The 18,479-nt window shown below is 44.0% G+C and overlaps 1 protein-coding gene across 2 annotated transcripts in view; it reads right to left on the bottom strand.

Annotated features, from left to right (window-relative positions):
• UNC5C (unc-5 netrin receptor C) overlaps positions 1 to 13,655 on the bottom strand; it is a 368,989-nt gene extending 355,334 nt beyond the window's left edge. For both annotated transcript variants that reach the window (XM_048509243.1, XM_048509244.1), the window contains exon 1: positions 13,072 to 13,655. In XM_048509243.1, coding sequence (XP_048365200.1) covers positions 13,072 to 13,195 — 124 coding nt within the window. In that variant the 5' untranslated portion in view covers positions 13,196 to 13,655. The remainder of the gene's footprint in view (positions 1 to 13,071) is intronic.
• Between the last annotated feature and the right edge of the window lie 4,824 nt (positions 13,656 to 18,479).

Genomic DNA, 18,479 nt, shown 5'->3' with positions numbered 1-18,479 from the left:
AGCCACTGAAAAGGCAATTCACAGGACAGGTGTTCGCAGAATGACGTACAAAACTCTTGTTAAAAGAATAATTGCAGAGAAGGGGCACTTGTCCATGTTCGAATGAGGATTATATAAATATTCCGCACAGAGCAAAGTTATATAGCAAGATTAAAATCTGGGCTAACGTTCCTGACATAATTTTAGCAAATTGGATTCATTATGCAGGCCCCAGTTTCTGAATAATGAAATATAGCTTTGTCCTTAGGGTTTAAATAATTACCTTTTCCACCAGACATCTATGAGGACAGATAAGGCATGAATGAGTACTGAAAAAGTTCAGTGGCATAAAAGAGATGGATGTGTTTTAAGAGTAGGCTTCTTTCTTTTAACCAATCTGCACTACAGATCTGTCAAAGAGGAAGGCGCCTCTTAGGAAACCAACACAGCCATAAAGGCTTATGTTTGCATACCAACTGCACTATGAACTGGCAGAGGTGAGCAAAATAATTGGCTCTCCTATATTTCCAGTCACAAACTCAACATTCAACCCTTTCTTATCCCCCCTCCCCCAGACACTTAACAGGTAAAATAGTTGGGCAGCCCAATTCAGAGCCCAGAGGGCTTTTTAGCAACACAGGGAGGCATTTAAAAAAACACCCACCACTAAAAGCCCTCCATTGGGCTCAATGGACTTATGCCACCCAAAAGGGTGACATAAGTCCACGCCCTGGGTACTGGTATCCCAGAAGGCAAAGTCAGGATGGAAGCTGACTAAGGTCGGCTTCATGCCTGGTCACACCTCTAGAATGGCCCCGCTATGTTGGCAGAGCCAGCGAGGTCACAGGAGTGCTAACACAGTGCAGACCCATTGTGGAGGGTGGATTTGCCTAATGCTGGAATACGTGCCCCGGGGAGGGCAAATCCACAGGCATGGGGCCCCACCACCTCCACAACTTCCTTTGGCCACTTCCACTGGATTGGGTGGTATACTGTGTCCTGATGCAACCTACAAAACCATCAGCATTCATTCCATGTCCTGTTCCTAATGTTGGGGTGGTAAAGTCCACTTTTATGTTACTTATAATTTATTTATGAAAGTTATGCCCTACCTCTCAAAGACCTGTCCACTATTAAAATAAACTATACAAACAATGTTGGGGTGGAAAGTGCTGTGAATATGCAGCTAACCTCTGGTGATACTGTTGGGTTTTCTAGGTAGGAGACAACCAGATGTGGTTTGCTTTCCTCTGCATAGTGACTTTGATATTCCTTGGCGGTCTCCCATCCAAATATTAACAAGAGCTAAGCCTGATTAACTTTGGAGCTCTAATGCAATTGGGCTAGCCTGGGCCATCCAAATCAGGGAAAGACAACAGTATTCAGCGTAAAATGATCCCTCATGCCCTGGAAGTGGACCATCATAACAGCTAAAGAAAACCACATTTCTTGAGGAAACCATGGGTCTTATTGCTGAATATGTTGCTCAGAGTTAGCATCATCTTAAATTGCTTCTGTTGTGAGAAGGAGAGCTAAAGGTGGCTGGAGGTTGTAAGTTTTGCTAACAATGAAATGTCAAGGAAAATTCAGAGGCTGAGAAATTACATCCAGGCATCCAGCAAATTCTAAGGAAGTGCGAAGAGTTTCAACAAGACTAGGAATTGCTTGTGCTGGCTATAATCCTAAACAGTCTCAGTAGGGAATGCCCCGTTGAACTGAATGGAACTTCTGAATAAACACATTTAGGAAAGCATTGACCATCGTCTACATTTTCCTTGTTTTATTTAATATTGTACAGTGAAAAAATACACAGCAAAACTTATAGAAAGCTACTTGAGAAAAAATATTAAACCACTGTATATAAATGCCTGAAATTAAAGATGTCACATCAAAATGAAACATCTGCAGAACCAGAAGGTCATCAAAGAAGTAAGTTGGAATGGATCTGACGCTTCCCTGCTTAAATTTGTTTCCATTTCCAACTCATTCTCCTCTTACACGTTCAACATATTAATTGCAAAATGTTGCAAATTAAGTCATTGCTTAGATAAAAATTTGCATCCCAGAGGCTTAATGTTGTTTCCTTGAGATTGCCTGTTCAACAATATTATGATAGAATGAGCTCAAGAGAGGTCTGATCTTGAGACTGGGGCTCCATGGAGAACTTGCAATAAATCACTTACTGCATTAGTGTTCTTTCCGAGTCCTTGAAAGCAGTTAGTCCTGAACTATGCTTCCGTCTGAGAGTACACGGAGGGTACTAGGAAAGAAAGGCCTGCCTGTCTCTTTTATTTCTCACATTTGATCCCTGACTTGGCCTTTAAAAGCTCATACTGTTTTATCACCAAAAGCACAGTCTTAAGGAAAGAAGTGGCTAATGAAAATGGCAAGGCAATGCAGCTGTTTTATCACGACTGATGTCAAGGAATTTGCCTGCTAAACTTGAACGTCTCCACTGGGTGGCTAAGAACTGCATACTAGACAGACAGTGAAACACTTTAAATTGATTGGAGGGATAAAGTTTATCCTACAAACCCTAAGTTCTCACAAAGATCGGCATGCAAATTTAGACTTTGGAAACTAATCTGGGTTCAGCAATAATGAAGTTTCACTATCAATTTATTTGCATGGGGTAGGGGGTTGCAATGTTATATAACATTCTAACCAGCCTAAGGGCACAAACTATGCTGAACAGAGCTGAGTGGGATTCAAAGTAAACCTGTTTAGGATTACACTGCAACTGTATTTTTTATACTTTTAAGCGAAGTAGAAATGCTTATCTGGGATCGAGCCTATTCATATTTGAATCTTCATAAGAACTGGGGGCAATTCAACCAAGAACACAGCTACAGTCATGGGCAAATGTAAGCTATTCAGTGAGCTTCAGAAAAACATATTCTTGAATAGTTGCATGTACAGCAATTAAAAAATTAAAAGAGAGAGGTGCTTCCTTTTTTAAGCATTAAAATCTATTTCTGCCATGTGCCAGGTTTGTTATCATCTACCCCAGTGATTCTCAACCAGGGTTCCGTGGTACCCTGGGGTACCATGAGCACGTCCAAGGGGTACCCGGACAATGCTACCGCCTGCCCCCCCCCACCGGAATCAAATGGATTTTGAAAGGGCGGGGGGAGGGGGTTTGGACTTCCTTTAAACAACATTTAAAACAGCATTGTTTTATTTGCCTAAATGCGGTGTGGATTGGGGGGTAGATTTAAAGGGAGCTTTTCCCTTTAAATCCCCCCAAATCCATGCCAAATGTAGGCAAACAAACAACGCGGTTGTCAATGCTGCTTTCCCTCCCCTCCCCTCCCCCTGCTTGCCACTCCCCCCACCTACAGGCCAAAAAAGGGGAAAAAAACCCTTAAAATGCAAAAAAAAATTCAAGTGAACCTCAAGGGTACCTTGAGATATGAAGAGCGAGGTCAAGGGTACCACGACGTCGAAAAGGTTGGGAAACACTGATCTACACTCTTAATTCTTCCACAAGACTAGTAAACCACTGCCATTTCACAAGAATTTGGAAGTTAGATTTAATGCAGACAACAAGGCCCGTTTCCAAAAATGTTGTTAGAACTGGGCAGCAAATGATTTCTGTCACACACTGTCTTTACTTTATTTTACTTTATTTTGATTTTTATCCCAATATGCCAGGATGAGATGCAACATACCTATAACTAGCACAAAAATATTATCTAATTGTAGAATATTTGTCTCATATGCCACAGTATATTGTAAGCCACCTTGAGTTCTGCAAGGGATAGAGGATGCTAATACATATTTTAAATAACTAAAAATAGGTCAACAAAAGTATCTACTCGTTTGAAAATTCCTGATGTCACTGCAACAATTCAAGTTGACTTTTTTTTCTCCTGTAAACAGACAGCAGAACCAACTGTCTGCCTTTTGGAATACAGCCAGTTTTAGCATTGCTGTCAATTTCTAACACCCCCTCCCCTCAACCAAAGCTAAAATTAAATAAAAGATTTTAACAAGTTAATGTTTCCCATTGCAGAGGCTGGCTGCCTTATTCTAAGGAACAACACATCAAGTTGTGACTTGCCATGTAACCAAGCGCAAAGAAAGAAAGAAACATGAATTTTATTGATCAGCTGATTAAATCTATTTTACATCCAAGAATAAGAATAAACACACAAAGGAAGCCAGCATGGAATACTGGTTAAGAGCATGTGGGTTCTAATCTGGAGTACCAGGTTCAATTCCCCAGTCCTCCATAAAGCCTATTGGGTGACCGTGGGCCAATCATAACGCTTTCAGAACTCAGAACGCCAGGATAAAGCAGGTGAATTTTAATCTGAAGAACCAGTTTTGATTCCTCACTCCTCCACATGACTCTTACCTGGTGAATCAGATGGACTCTTACCTGGTGAATCAGATTTATTTTCCCTACTCCTACATTCCTGCTGGGTGACCTTGGGCTAGTCACAGTTCTCTGTGAACTCTCTCAGCCCCATCTACTTCACAAGGTGCTGTAATGGGGAGAGGAGGGGAAAGGAGCTTGTAAGCGACCTTGGGTCTCTTTACAGGAGAGAAAGGAGGCTTAGGAACCCAAACTATTCTTTTTCTCTCATCCCACACAGAGACAGGCACTGGCAAGCCACCTCTGGACCCCTCTTGCCTTGAAAATGTGAACGGTGCACTAGAAGACAGCTGTGATCTAAGCGCATATACACATAAATGCAAAAACACCAGAAAACAACCTGCACTTAAAACTACTCAATTTGATTTTATTTGAATTTGTATACCACCCTCCCCCGAAGGACTCAGGGCAGTGAACAGCATCAAAATATAATACATCATAACATAATACAGTACATAACGCTATAATGCAATAACAACCCTAATTATCCCAACAACAGTAAACAATTCCAGTAGTCCCATTATATGGGGGGTGGGGGGGTTTACTGTTGTAGGCTGGCATTAGTGGTTACTCTTTTCTACCATTAGTGACAGGTTACTAGGGGAGCCACCAACAAGCAGCATTTTTATGATGGTTTGCTCGAATTTGCAGTTTACACGGCAAAGAGCCCCAGTGGGCAACTCTGATTACATTGCAGGAAAAATCAGCATAATAAAATGGAAGTACGAGCCATCCAATTCTGCACCAAATTATTAATCTTGCTTAATCTATCAAGTGTTCAGGAACTCTGAACAGGAGGGGGAAAATGTCATAAACTGATTTGCAGAGAAATTCTACTCAGCACTTCTTTTACTAATACAAATAGTTACATCTGAACATATCAAACAGAACTGGCTCACTGATGCATCAAGATAATTAGGTCCTTGTTTCTCCAACCTCTTCCCTTTTTTTGCAACAGGATGCACTTAGGTGCTTAATTAAAAAGAGTATCCCCAGAAGGTTAGCGTATTCACATATTACATTTCAGTTTTTCCGCATCAAGCATTTTCAAACTGCTGCTGTGGCTAATACAGTGTGTTGGGGTAAATATCTGCACATATGGATCCTTTTATTCCCCACTTTTGGAATTATCACTTTAATTTAATTATAGGCTCTTCTGGATTTTTAAAAAAGTTTAACAATATGGCCCCTCCACCCAAACACATGGAATAAATGAAACCAAATCAGTGTAATATGTATAACCTTTGGCCTATACTTCCAAGCCCAGCTTTTTCACCCTCATTCTCAGTCTATAAATCTGTCATTACTGTGTGTGTCACCAAGGTACCTGAATGCTTCCCTCTAAAGAAGAGTGGTCACAGTACGCAAAGCCAGTGGAAAGCTTCCAAATGCATGATGAAAGGCTTAAAACAGAAACATTCAGTAAGTTCCTAGTGAGCTAAATGCTCAGATGGTATATCAAAGCAAAGGAAGTTCTCAGTAGTCATGGGCATGAGGATCTGTTTGTTCCTGATAGTTGGGATTACTCTGGTAGTTCATGCAAATTCAACTTGTGTTTTCTTGGTTCATTAGGGACAGTAATCAGCACTGCCATCATCTAGACCAGTGGTGGCGAACCTTTGGCACTCTAGATGTTGTGGACTACAGTTCCCATCAGCCCCTGCCAGCATGGCCAATTGGCCATGCTGACAGGGGCTGTTGGGAATTGTAGTCCATAACATCTGGAGTGCCAAAGGTTCGCCACCACGGATCTAGACTGACTAGCACAGATCATCAGAAAGGGCTGCGAAGTCTCCACCATTGCAAGGCTCAAGGTGAGAATTGGTCATGCCATGAGTAGGAGGGGGAGGATGGTATAACACTGAACAGTGGCACAAATGGTGATACTTCCACACGTGTCTAAGCACAGTGATACATGTATCTGTGGACAACAGTGTTCATAATTATGTGGCTTTGAAGAGTTGAATGCACACGCACACACAAACTCAGCATGATAATTAATCACAGTTCGTGCTTAACACAAAAGGTCTTTAGTTAAAATAGAGCGCCTTGTATTTACATCTGCAGTAGGTATATATGGAAGTCTAAGTAGAATGCATCAGGTTAAGTAATTGCCTTGAGATTTCAAGTCGCTGTTCTGAGAAGGAGCCCCTAGGTCTTTTTTCCAAAGAACAAACAAATCATATCAGCTTTGGATGGGTAAACAGCAGATATATGCAAAGATGCTATCCAGGATTTTGTTGTTGTTATTAGAAGGGCAGCACAATGTACATTCAGGGAAGCAAAGAATTTACTACAGTCATCTCTTTTACCAATCTCCTTGTAATGATGTTTCTATTTTTTTGAGAAGTAGTATAATGCCTTCCTTCGCTTTTCTCAACCCCTCCTATTAGGGAGGGATTAGCATATTAATTCATTCTAATACAATAGCTTGAAATTCTGTGAGTAGGCCCTAGATGGAGATGTAGAGACCTAAGAAACTTTAAGAAAAAGTTCAGCATGAAAGATAGGACTATTTAGGGAGATGCTCCCGTATGTCTGTCATCCAGTGGTCCTTGGCTATGGTCCAGTTTCAGCTTCTTGAAAGTGTCACCCAAAGCTTTCCTGTGGTATTTCCAGTCCTGAAGAAAGCCTAGAAACATACTTATCACTGGCAAGTAAACGTCACAATCTTAAACCACTGCAGTGATCAAGGAATGAAATGCCCACTATCTTAAATTTGTTTTGAAACTTTTTACTGAAGTCCATCCATGGGTGGTACAGAAAAACTAGTGGAAAATGGAAAAGTGCCTTGCCTGTTTTGCTAGGAGATTGACTGTAGTTAAGAACTTATCTACTGCCTCTGCCTCAGTAGTAGATACTTCTTCCATACCCATGATATAGCTGTCTGTAATTGTCACCTGGGTGCAATCTTATATGAAGTTAGAACAGTTCAATCTAATTGAGTTCAATATTCTTTAAAGTGTTTATATAAGTGTGCCATTTCTGTTAAGAAAATGCTTGTTTATTCTGTGAGCAAAGTATTAGCTGAATTATTATTTTTGGTTACAAAGTATTTTTGGGTTACAAAGTATGCTTTTAGTTTTTATGTCATCTGTACTTTACAATGAAGGGAAGGATATAAACACTTTAAAGAAATAACAGGAAGTTTTTTTTAAAGGCTGCATTATTTACTTTTTACTCAGGATAGGCTCATAAAAGCTAACAACCTAGGGACTCTGGTTCACATCTAACCAATTCTCATTAGAAATATGATAAGAAATCTGGACCGCTGGCAGAAGAATCACATATGCACACATTTTAAAATATTAAAATAAAAATTAGCAATACAATAGAAAATTATAATTATCATCCTGGTTAATTATAAAGCTACCTTTGAGTGTTTTATTTTGAATGGTTTATTCTTGTGTGTAGCAGCACATTTCTCTTGAGACAGGTCTAAAAAAATTCCATCAATTACTCAATTAGTAATTTTATTTTCCAAGAGGTAGTGGAAAGAGAAAGGACTCCAGAAATGCCCAAGGCATTCATGTCCTACTTCAAAAGCTCAAGAGAAGAAACAGGGCAAAATCCTTGATAATTATGAAACCATGTTATTAGAAGCAAATAAAATTGAAACCATTCCAGGATGGTTTTCTTTTCTTGTTTTAAAAAAAGAAAAGACAAAAGAAAGACTCTGTTGGAAACTAGGAGACATTTTCACTTAAAATATTTATTTGATTGGGTTTGGATTCCACAAAAGCTAAAACAGATTTGAACTCTGAGTCCTCTGGATATGTATGTCTAGTATTTTCTATAAGGACAACACAAAAGATCACAGAATCCATGCTCAGCATCAATCATGACCTGTAATTCTTTTTTTAAAAAGTAGAACATCAAATCCAAGAACAATGACTACTTGGGAGAAAGGAGAAAATTCTGATCAAATTGGCAAGTCTTTGTCTTGTGCATGAAACATCCACATACACCCTGCAGAAGATCCAGACAGGTCCACACAGACCCTACTGTAAACAGAACGACCAATATGTGGTATGGACATCCAGCACACAAGAAAGGTTTGTGTCCTGCATTGTAGCTTTGATGGATATTAAATAAAATACTGACAGTATAAGGGAAATCTAACTAACAGTACGAGGGGAAAGCCTCTACCAATCCTAACTGGCAACTAAGATTGCTTGAGAAAACTATCATATTTGTGACAAAAAAATTACAAAAAAATTAACACAGGGCTAAAAGTGTTACCAAAATGTTTAATTTTTGTTCCGATTATCCCAGAGGATACTATCTGCTTTTAACATGTATCATATAAGTAGTACAGATAGACTAAAACATGGAAATAAACGCACCATCATCCCCTGAAGAAATGACCTATGTCCTTTCTTTCTTTCTGCAACAGTGTATATTCCCATACATTTAGCAGGTAACTATCATACTTTCAAAGCATGTTCTAGTTCCTCCAGATGTGACAAGCTTGATTCTTCTCTCGTCCATTCATACAGCACAAGTTAAGTTCAAAATGCCCTTATATGGCTCACGATCCTTATATAATTGTAATGAGCAAAGACAGGAAGTACCACATACAATTCAGAAATGGAAACAGGTTTTACACAAATGAATATTGATGTCCCCCATCTAAAGACAACAGAGATTTGTCCCTACCAAGAGAACTTATTGATGCCATCAGTTCTGATTTAAAAACAAACACCCTACAACCTTTTACTAACTTCCATTCCAGAAGATTCTCAGACAATCCTAACTATAGCTGTGGCCATTTCAGTGTGTAAAAAGCCCACGTACTCTATTGTTTATGAAGAGCATTAACATCTTTATTAACACACCATAAACCAGATGTGAATTCTAAATAAAAAATAACCTCTAAGGTTGTTGCTGTTAGGACAACTGTTGCCAGGGCCAGGACTGTTACAAAGTTATTACAATATCTGGTATTTCCCAAGCTTTTGAACCAAGTCCCCTCCCCACAATAAATGTACACTACCCTCCAAGCTTACTCCCCAGACTCACTGACAACAATCTCTTCAGTATGTGATCATTCAGAATCTTTGCACGCACTTATATGTGTAAAAGTTATTGTGGTGTGCATAACTGAAACAAGGCTTTTCCAAATCCCTCCAGCAGCACAAACCTGGGGAGGTGGGGTGGGGCAGGGCAATATGGCTTCCATGGCTTCCATATGTAGATGGAGCAGCTACTACTCCAAATCTCTACAAGTAAGAGTACAATGCTTCTGACTCTAAGACTTCAAGACCTTCAAAGAATCTGGTGCCTCCAGTGAGACCACATTAAAGTTTGACTGAATAATGTGAATCAGCCTACCAAACTGCAAAGTTCAGAGAGGGCACCATTTTCATATGTTCAGTTCCTCTTTTAGTCATTTAAAAAGAAGTTATAAACCAGAGCATAGTAAAGTAATGCTAGGGTTTTGTTTCAGATAAAAGGTCTAAGATTGGCACCTTCTTCTGGCTTTCCTTTCCTTTCATTTTTTGGAGGGGAGGAAGGGGGGTTAATATAAGAAGAGACAAAAGAGTAGGAAATAGTTTCTCTGTATAGCACAGATATGAACAGCACACACAGTCAACCTTCTGTAACCCAGAAACTCTTCAGACATTTTGTAGTGAGACTGCTAGAACTTTTTGAACACTTAGCAATTGCGTAAAGTATAGTGTTGTTAAAAGTTCCTTAAAAGTTCACCACAAGCAAACAGTTTGCTCAAGTGCTAAACTCAATATTTTAGGAGCTCTTGCAGAAAATACTCTAAGAAGGTCCCTGGAGTTGAAAGAGGCAGTGTCTGCAAAGTCATAATGATTTCTTGTTGCCTCTGACTCTCTAGAGTACCCCCATGCAAAACACGAATAGCGATGGGTTAAGGCAGCGGATCCATTGCTGGTCACGGGGCTGTTATTTCTCAACTGTACATGGAATAAATACTAATTTCTGGGTGCACACTCTCTTCTTTTTCTTTCTTTCCATGGCAACCATGTAAATAGCTTTCTCATCTGAATATCTTTATTATGCAGCATAGACACATAAGTGGAACTTCTTTCCATCATTTACTACCAAGCTTTCTGACACGCAATGGGGAAAGTTCATGGAGACTGTTGCCAAATACCTCTCACAAAGGAAACGTCTCCTAATGCAGTAAGTTGTCTGGGCAAGTACAGCCGAGATGCACTGCTTTCTAGGCAAGACTGTAGCAAAACATTCTCCAAGGGACACAGCAACATGGGCAGACATAAAAATAATTCGGAGAGGGATATTTCACAGTTATCTTTAGGCTATAATAAGAACATAGTTACAGATTTACTCTCAGTTAAAAAAAAGAGTTCATATTAATGTATATTTCAACAGGAACTGCATTACTTTGTATACACAGACAAATTCCTTTGGGCAGACCATGTTTTAGGCAGGCAAGAGGGGAGGTGGGAGAGAGACAACAGTTCAAGAAAGCTCCGCTCCTGCTGAGCAACGCAAAAAGGAGAAGGAGGATCAACTCGCAGGCATATCAGCCTGTCCAAGCTGGCTAATCAACAAAAGAGATCTAGCAAGTCAGCTAATCGTTCCACTCATGGTGCTGCGCCTGATTTTCCCACCTTGCCAGTACTAATCAGATTATCTTCCTATTTGACTGTCTTTATTGAGTCTGCTTTGTGCGCCCAATTAACCCCTTTATTTATTTTAGACCTGACGAGATAAAAAGACAAGGAGACCAGATCTGCAGCCTCTCAACACGAGCTGGTTCATTCATTTATTCATTTCACAGAAGTTCAGGAAAAAATAATCTCTCTTTCCATTTCCTCCGAACAGCCAGATATTATTGGGCAAACCAGAAAACGCATTTGATTTCTCAAATTAAACCCTAGAAGCCATCCTCCTACTGGTACCCGGTGGTATTAATTCTCTTGCCACAAATCCATCATATTACAAGCTGTGACAGAAGTTTAATGTCAGTCTCCTCCTGCTTTTAAACGGAATAGTCGAAAGTGAGAAAAGACTCAACAATCTGTCCAGAGACTGTTCTAAACGCACAAAATCTGCAAAGCATCGTTTATCCTGGGAAAGCTGACGTTAAAACTGGCAAGTATCCTACCTTGGGTCAATGACTTCAAATGAAACCCATTAAGTCAGTTTCGTCACAGTGACTTAAGCGAGTGATACCGGGCTTAGTGTAAACACTCTGGATCAAGTGGATTCTGGATAGCGCTATCTACATAAAGCCACGGGATTGACTGGGCAACAATTCTGAAAGTCAGGCTATTTCAAGACATGTTGGTGTCCAAGGCAGAAAATCCAAGGGGCATCTCTTGCAGTTATTCAATATGGTGTTCGAGTTCAACTGAAATGAACAGAACCTTTCCCAGAATACTACTGCATTCTTGCCTAGTCCCGATTCATTTCAAGGTTTGCACACCCGGGTGGACAACCTCCCCACCAGACTGCACCCCACAGGTCAGCTCTCTTCCCCACTCCCCTGTCAAGCGCTGCCAAAATCTCTGCCAAAAGTGGCCACCTCTGTTTGCCTCTTGTCTGGGGCCACTCCTGACATACTCACATGAATGACGTGTCTCGCTTACTGTGGAGGGTGGTATACCTTACACTAGAGTGACCACCAAATCAGGGTAAAAAGCAACCGCTTGTCTTTCTGCTCAGAGTCTTCGGGCAGACCTCAGACTCTGAAGCCAGAATAGAGGGAACTGGAGCACTTTAGGAGAAAACAACTTTCTCCTAAGGGGAGGGAGGAAGGGAGTATAATAGATGTGAGTGACTGTTAGGTGAGACAAGGCCAGTTATACCTTTTCAAGGTGTGGGTCTTGTACATCTTAAAGGTGAAGGTGCTTAAGAAATTGGAAAGGGGGGGAATCTTGGGAGACGAATAGCTGCATGGCAACAAGGGTATAGCCAGAGACCAGAAGTGGAGATAGTAGGCAGCAGGCCATGGCCCCTCCACTCTTGCTTCCCCAGGTGCCTGCGGGGCTAGGAGGAGAGAAGATATCCCAATACCCTGAGCAAGGGATCCAGGGGTCCACCTTAGACTCCTTGCCCATCCTTTGGCCTCCGCTGAAGCACCGGAGGCTGCTCCCGTTGCAGACTGAGCAGCGACCGCGGTCCGGTTCTCCACGACTTGCCGGCGAGGCACCGACCCCGAGCAGCTCGGAGAAGGATCGCGGGTTTCCCTTAAAATAGCTGCGAAGATAGAGGCTCCTAGGAAAGACTGCGTGGGGAGGGGGGGCGGGGCGGGGGGGAAGCATCGATCATCCTGCTTTAAGTTCCCGAAGCCGGATGGATGCGGGAGGAGAACGAGGCAATGCGGGGAGGCGACACGCGGACCCCCCGCGTCCGGGAGCCGCCGTCCCTAAGCCACTCGAGGCGCTCCTTCCCTCCCGTCATCTCGGCTCGCGCGCGCTCCGCTCGGGAGTTGAGCCCCGTGGAACTCGGGCGGGACTTACTTCCGAGGAAGCCGGCAGGACTGGAAGGAGAGGCAGGTGGCCACCAAGGGAGGAAGCCACCGAGAGCGACAGACGCCAAAAAGCGAATTAGTGGAGAAGACACCCTGAGCCAGAAAACATGTGACTGACTCCCTTGGGCAGATGATAGATAGATAGATAGATAGATAGATAGATAGATAGATAGATAGATAGAGAGAGAGAGAGAGAGAGAGAGAGAGAGAGAGGCGCAGGGCATAGCCTTAGCCTTACCTTGGGCGGCGGTGCCAGGGCTGCTGGCGCTCAGGATGGCCAAGGCGGGCAGCACGACCATGGGCAGTAAGTATCCCAGTCCCAGTCCGTAGCGGGCAGCGGCGCCTTCCAGTCCTTGGCCCATGGCTGCCGGGGAAAGGCGGCCCCCCGCCGGTCCCCGCCGCCGCCGCTGCCCGGGTCCTGCGAGCCTCCGAGTGGCTGGCGCCCGAAGGGGAAAGTGCCCGGAATGAGAGGCAGAGAGAGGCGCAAAGCGGGCGCGGCTGGCTGGCTGGGCGGCTGCTCAGGCGCCCTTGACCGGGCGATGCAGCGCGGGCTCCTGCTGGGTCTCCTGCTCAGGCTGGACGGGCGCTCGGGGCGCCAAGTGCGGTCCGGGCTGCGGCGGCGGCGGCTGCTGCTGCTGCGAGGCGGCGAGGACTGGTCATGTCCTGGCGCGGCCAAGAAGAAGTCGGAGCGCGCGGGAGCCGGCCGAGGCGGAGGGCGGGCGGGGAAGACGCAGCTGCTGCAGGCGCCGCCGCCTCAGCACCACCAGCACCATCCTCGCCCGGGCTGGCAGCGAGCGCCGGAGTGGCTGCGCGCCCGCCCCGCCGAGGCACACGCCCCTCCGCGCGCCGGCCAGCCCCACAGCGCCCGGCCCCCCGCCCCTTCTTCCCTCCCCGCAATGTGGGCCACCAGCGAAGCCCCGGCCCCGGCTCCAGCCAATGGCGAGCCGCCTGCCCAGGAGCGCCTGCAAAACCCGAGCTGGACTCCCGGACTGGCTTCGCGCTCCCGGCGGCTCCTGGTGCCAAACTGGACGGAGGGGGGAGCCGCCGCGAGGCTTACTTCCCGGTAAACCGGGGAGGGGTCGAGCGGCCGCCTCGCGTTCCCGAAAGCGGGAGCTACCAGCCGCCACGCTGGCACCCTGCGAAGCCGGGCGGTGCTCGGAAGGAGGTTGGCATCGGCCCTCTTCCTAACCCACGGATTTTGCAGGCGCGTGAGAATGCAGAAAGGTCCTGTGCACGTGGAGTTGTGGGGGGGGGGGGGGGGGGGGAGGAGGTGTTCAGCCGTTTTGCTTCATTAGGGGCGGCGGTGTGATCGATAATGGCTGCAAAAAACGGGAGGCAGAATTGAGGAGGGATCGCCCCCGCCCCCACACGGAGCTTCTGTAGCAAATTCCGTATAGGAGAGAAGCGATCTTTTTAGACTTGTGCGATAAGCTGTTGCCATCAAAACCTTCTGAAAGGGCAGCTCGCAGCCAAAGCCAGAGTTGTCGCAACGCAGTATTGAACTGCCTCCCTAAAGCCACAGGGGGGTCGAGCACACCTGGGTAGGGTGGCGGTTGAGAGCTGGGATGCTCCACTTTTTAAACCCAGAAGAAAAGCTGCCTTTAGAAAGACGGGCACCGTGTCTTCTGGGAGAGCAGGTAGCATGGCGTAGCCAGGTCCTGTCAGATCTATTTGGAAACTAAACAGGGTTGGCCCTCTAAAGGGAGACCACCAAGAAAGACTCTGCAGAGGAAGGAGGAAGGCAATGGCAGATCACCTCTGCTTCTGAATTTCCTTGAAAGCCCTTTACTGGGGTTGTCATAAGATGGCTGTGACTTGACAGCATTCACACACACACACACACACACACACATTTGTTTGTTTGCAATTTGATTTCTAGTCGGCTCTTCCCCATGGCGGGCTCAGGGCGGCTTACAACAGATTAAAATGGCCATCCATATATTATAAAAGACTCGGTAAAATCAATCCTTACCTGACTGGGGGGGAATGAACTGGAGGAAAAGGGAGGAGGGAAAAACCGGCTTCCATCACCTCCTCTCCCAGGTTTTATTCACAACTAGCCTCTGCTGGCTTTCTATGTACGCCCCAGGCTAGCTTCATCTTGCCAAATCTTGGAAGCCATGAAGGGTCAGCAGTGGTGACTACCTGGATGGGAAACCATTGAAGAAGTCCACAGCCACTATACAGAAACAGGCAGTGGCAAACCACCTCTGATTGTCTATTGTCTTGAAAATACATTGCCATAACTATATGGCAATAGCATTGCCATAACTCAGCTGTAACTTGATGGCACTTTCTACCCAGCAGCTCTGCAAGGAGGCCTGCTGAGTACATGATCCTGCTGCCGAAAATGAATGGAGCAATCCCCCGCTTTTTGAATTTAGAGTTTGGATTTATACCTTCCCTTTCTCTCCTGTAAGGAGACTCAAAGTGGCTTGCAAGCTCCTTTCCCACCTCTCCCCACAACAGACTCCTTGTGAGGTAGGTGGGGCTGAGACACCTCCAAAGAACTGTGACTAACCCAAGGTCATCCAGCAGGAATGTAGGAGTGTGGAAACACACCTGGTTCACCAGATAAGCCTCTGCCACTCAGGTGGAGAAGTGGGGAAACAAACCCAGTTCCCCAGATTAGAATCTACCTGATCCTCTGAATATGCCAGCCACAGATGCAGGAGAAATGTCAGGAGAAAATGCTGTTGGCCTAGTGCACAGCGGAAGGACTAGGTGCCAACTCACCCTTGCTAGAACAGGAGGTAACTGCTTGCAGTATAAGAAAAAGAAACACTCAGACAGTGGATTTAGTTCCAACAGGAATACTTTATCTTTTCTTTCTCAAAGGAACAAAAATAACAATAACTATCCACTCACTACTCTGACAACAATCTGAGCCCGAACCTAAAGGTGAAGGAGAGGTACTGAATTGGGTATGCAGTCTTCTTATATAGTTTTGTCCAGCAAATCATTAGCTAGATGATCTAATCATCCTGGCCTGTGACCTTTTCACTTCTGCTGACTGTTACATGCCAATCACTGCAGACCCAGACAGAGAGGCTGCGACCTTTACAATTCTGCTGACTGTTACATGCCAATCACTGCAGACCCAGACAGAGAGGCTCCGACCTTTACAATTCTGCTGACTGTTACATTCCAGTCATTTCCTAGACCAGCATACTTGACCACCTTGCAATTTTTCAATATCCTGACATACCCCTTCTCATATCTGGTTGGAATGTTTGCCTCATTACATAATATTTACAAACAAAATAATTACAAACAAAAGTCATTCACATTATTTACACACTCTCATTCACATAGTTAAGTACGCATAGTCAGTACACAGAGTTACTTATTTCACTCACTTTGTACAGAGTCCTTGCCAAATTGTACATCCTGCTAAACCCAAAACCAAACACCAAGTCATTATGTTTTTTTGTATTGGTAATCGGCTTTGTTAAGATGTGTCGAGCTATGTTTGCAGATGATTCACAGTACTGCAACTTAATCATATTTGACTGTATCAGTTGTTTTACATTTTGGAATTTCACAGCTACATGTTTGAAAGTACGACTTTTAAGGTTTTTTAAGTTCTCTGCCATGGCTATACATGTCTGTGGAGTCTTCAAAAACTGTTATAGGTTGTTCACATTTCTCACCCAGGTCTTTTAGCAACAGCTGCATGACCCATTGTAGCTCCATTGCATGCCTCATTAAGAGCCGCATACTCTGCCTCAGCAGTTGAAGTGGCAACTGTTGTTTGTTTCCGAGATCTCCAACAAATCGGATGGCTGCCATATGCCGCCATATAATAACCACTCACTGACTTACATCCTGGAGTCCTCTGCAAATGAGCTGTCCGCATACACCACTAAGTCCTTGTTGTTTTGGTTAGAAAAGTGTAAACCATGAGTTAGCAGTTCCCTTCGAAGTAACGAATTACTCTTTTTTGAGCCCCTGCCAGTCTTTCTCTCCAGTAGGTTTTGCAACTGTTCTACTTAATAAACCTACAGCAAAAGCTATGTCTGGTCTTGTCCAGTTAGCAATGTGCAGCAGGCTGCCAATTAAGGAACGATATAGGTCTTGCCTTTCAAATGCTTTGCTGTTATCTTGCTTACAAAAATCAGCCACCATTGGGGTTTGTGCCACTTTGGCATCTTGCAGACCAGCTTTTTTGTATGACACCCTCTATCTTTTGTTTTTGTGTCAGAAACACATCCCCTTCTTCAGATTTACTGACTTGAATACCCAGGTATTGCTTTAGATACCCCAAGTCTTTCAAGCGTAAAGTGTTTTCTCAACTCAGTGTAAAGTTGTTGGGTTTGGTTGTCTGTGTTTGCAACCTTACAGTGATCATCAACATAAATCCTCAAAGTGATACAGTCATCACAAGTACCTCTGGTACATATATGCGAACTCATTACACACTTTGGTCAAATTTCATTTCACGCATAATGCTTTGTGTATGCACCTGTTCCAACATCTGGCTGACTGTTTCAGCCCGTACAAAACTTTGTTGAGCTTATAAACTTTATCAACTTGTTCATGCTCATAACCTGGTGCTTGCTTCATGTATATGGTCTCTTGCAAATCTGCATTTAAAATAGAAATGTTTCAAAATCAAAGTGCCTCATTTTAAAGTCTCTTTGCTCAGCCAGAGCAATCACTAATCTCATGGATTCTGCCTTTGCAGTGGGTGCATAAGTCTGATCATAACTCTCAAACTTTTGTTTGAGAGAAGCCTTGTCGCGACTAATCTTGCTTTATATTTTACAAGTCCCCGCTTCGGTGTAGGTTTACGCATATAATATGCCATCTTGCACCTATGATCGGCTTATCCAGTAGGTTTATCAACAATGTTAAACACTTTTAAGTTCACCAAGGATTCAAACCCATTGTCCATCGCCTGATTCCATTTTCCCTGTTCCTCAGGTGGACATTTCAACATATCATGGAAATTGCTTGTGGTTCTGTCCCTAAGTGGCACACTCTCACTTCTTGTACCATAAACCTTTTTTGGTGGGTATGCCTTTATTTGCTCTTTCAGTCCTGCGTGGTGTAGCTGTTTCTCCAGTTTGCTCAGCCCCCCCTCCTCTCCCTGGCTTCCTTCCTGATCACTATCACTGTTCTGTTGTTGCTTAAGGCTCGGAGCAGATGTGTGACCTTAGACAGGGAGTGGGGGTTGTGTGCTGTCACTAGGTACTGTGTCATGGCTTACTTGTGGTAAGAACACTTCAGGGGTTTGATCCACATGTTCACAACCTGTATGCTTTTCAAAGTTGGCTTTCGTGAGATAGTAATTCTTCCATGTGATCCAATGAAAATCTATAGCCTTTGGTATTCTAGCATATCCTACAAAAGCGCAGTCTCTGCCATTTCTTTTTTGTCCTTTTTTCCGTTGCTGTCTGGGAATGAGGGCGTTATGCAAAGCTCCCAAATATTCTAAGGTGTTTGGGGGAAGGCCTTTTGCCAAACATTCTGAAAAATGGTGTTTCATTGATACTTGAACTCCACAACCTGTTTATTACATGTGTGGCAGCTAAGACAGCCTCTCCCCCAGAAATGGAATGGAACCTTGGCATCATTTATCATGCAATCCCGCATTATTGTTTGAAGAATGCCTAGTCTCCTCTCAATACGCCATTTTCAGCC

The sequence above is a fragment of the Sphaerodactylus townsendi genome, linkage group LG10 (genome assembly GCF_021028975.2).
Source record: "Sphaerodactylus townsendi isolate TG3544 linkage group LG10, MPM_Stown_v2.3, whole genome shotgun sequence".
Taxonomy (NCBI): Eukaryota; Metazoa; Chordata; class Lepidosauria; order Squamata; family Sphaerodactylidae; genus Sphaerodactylus; species Sphaerodactylus townsendi.
This window is presented reverse-complemented; position numbering and strand designations above follow the sequence as displayed.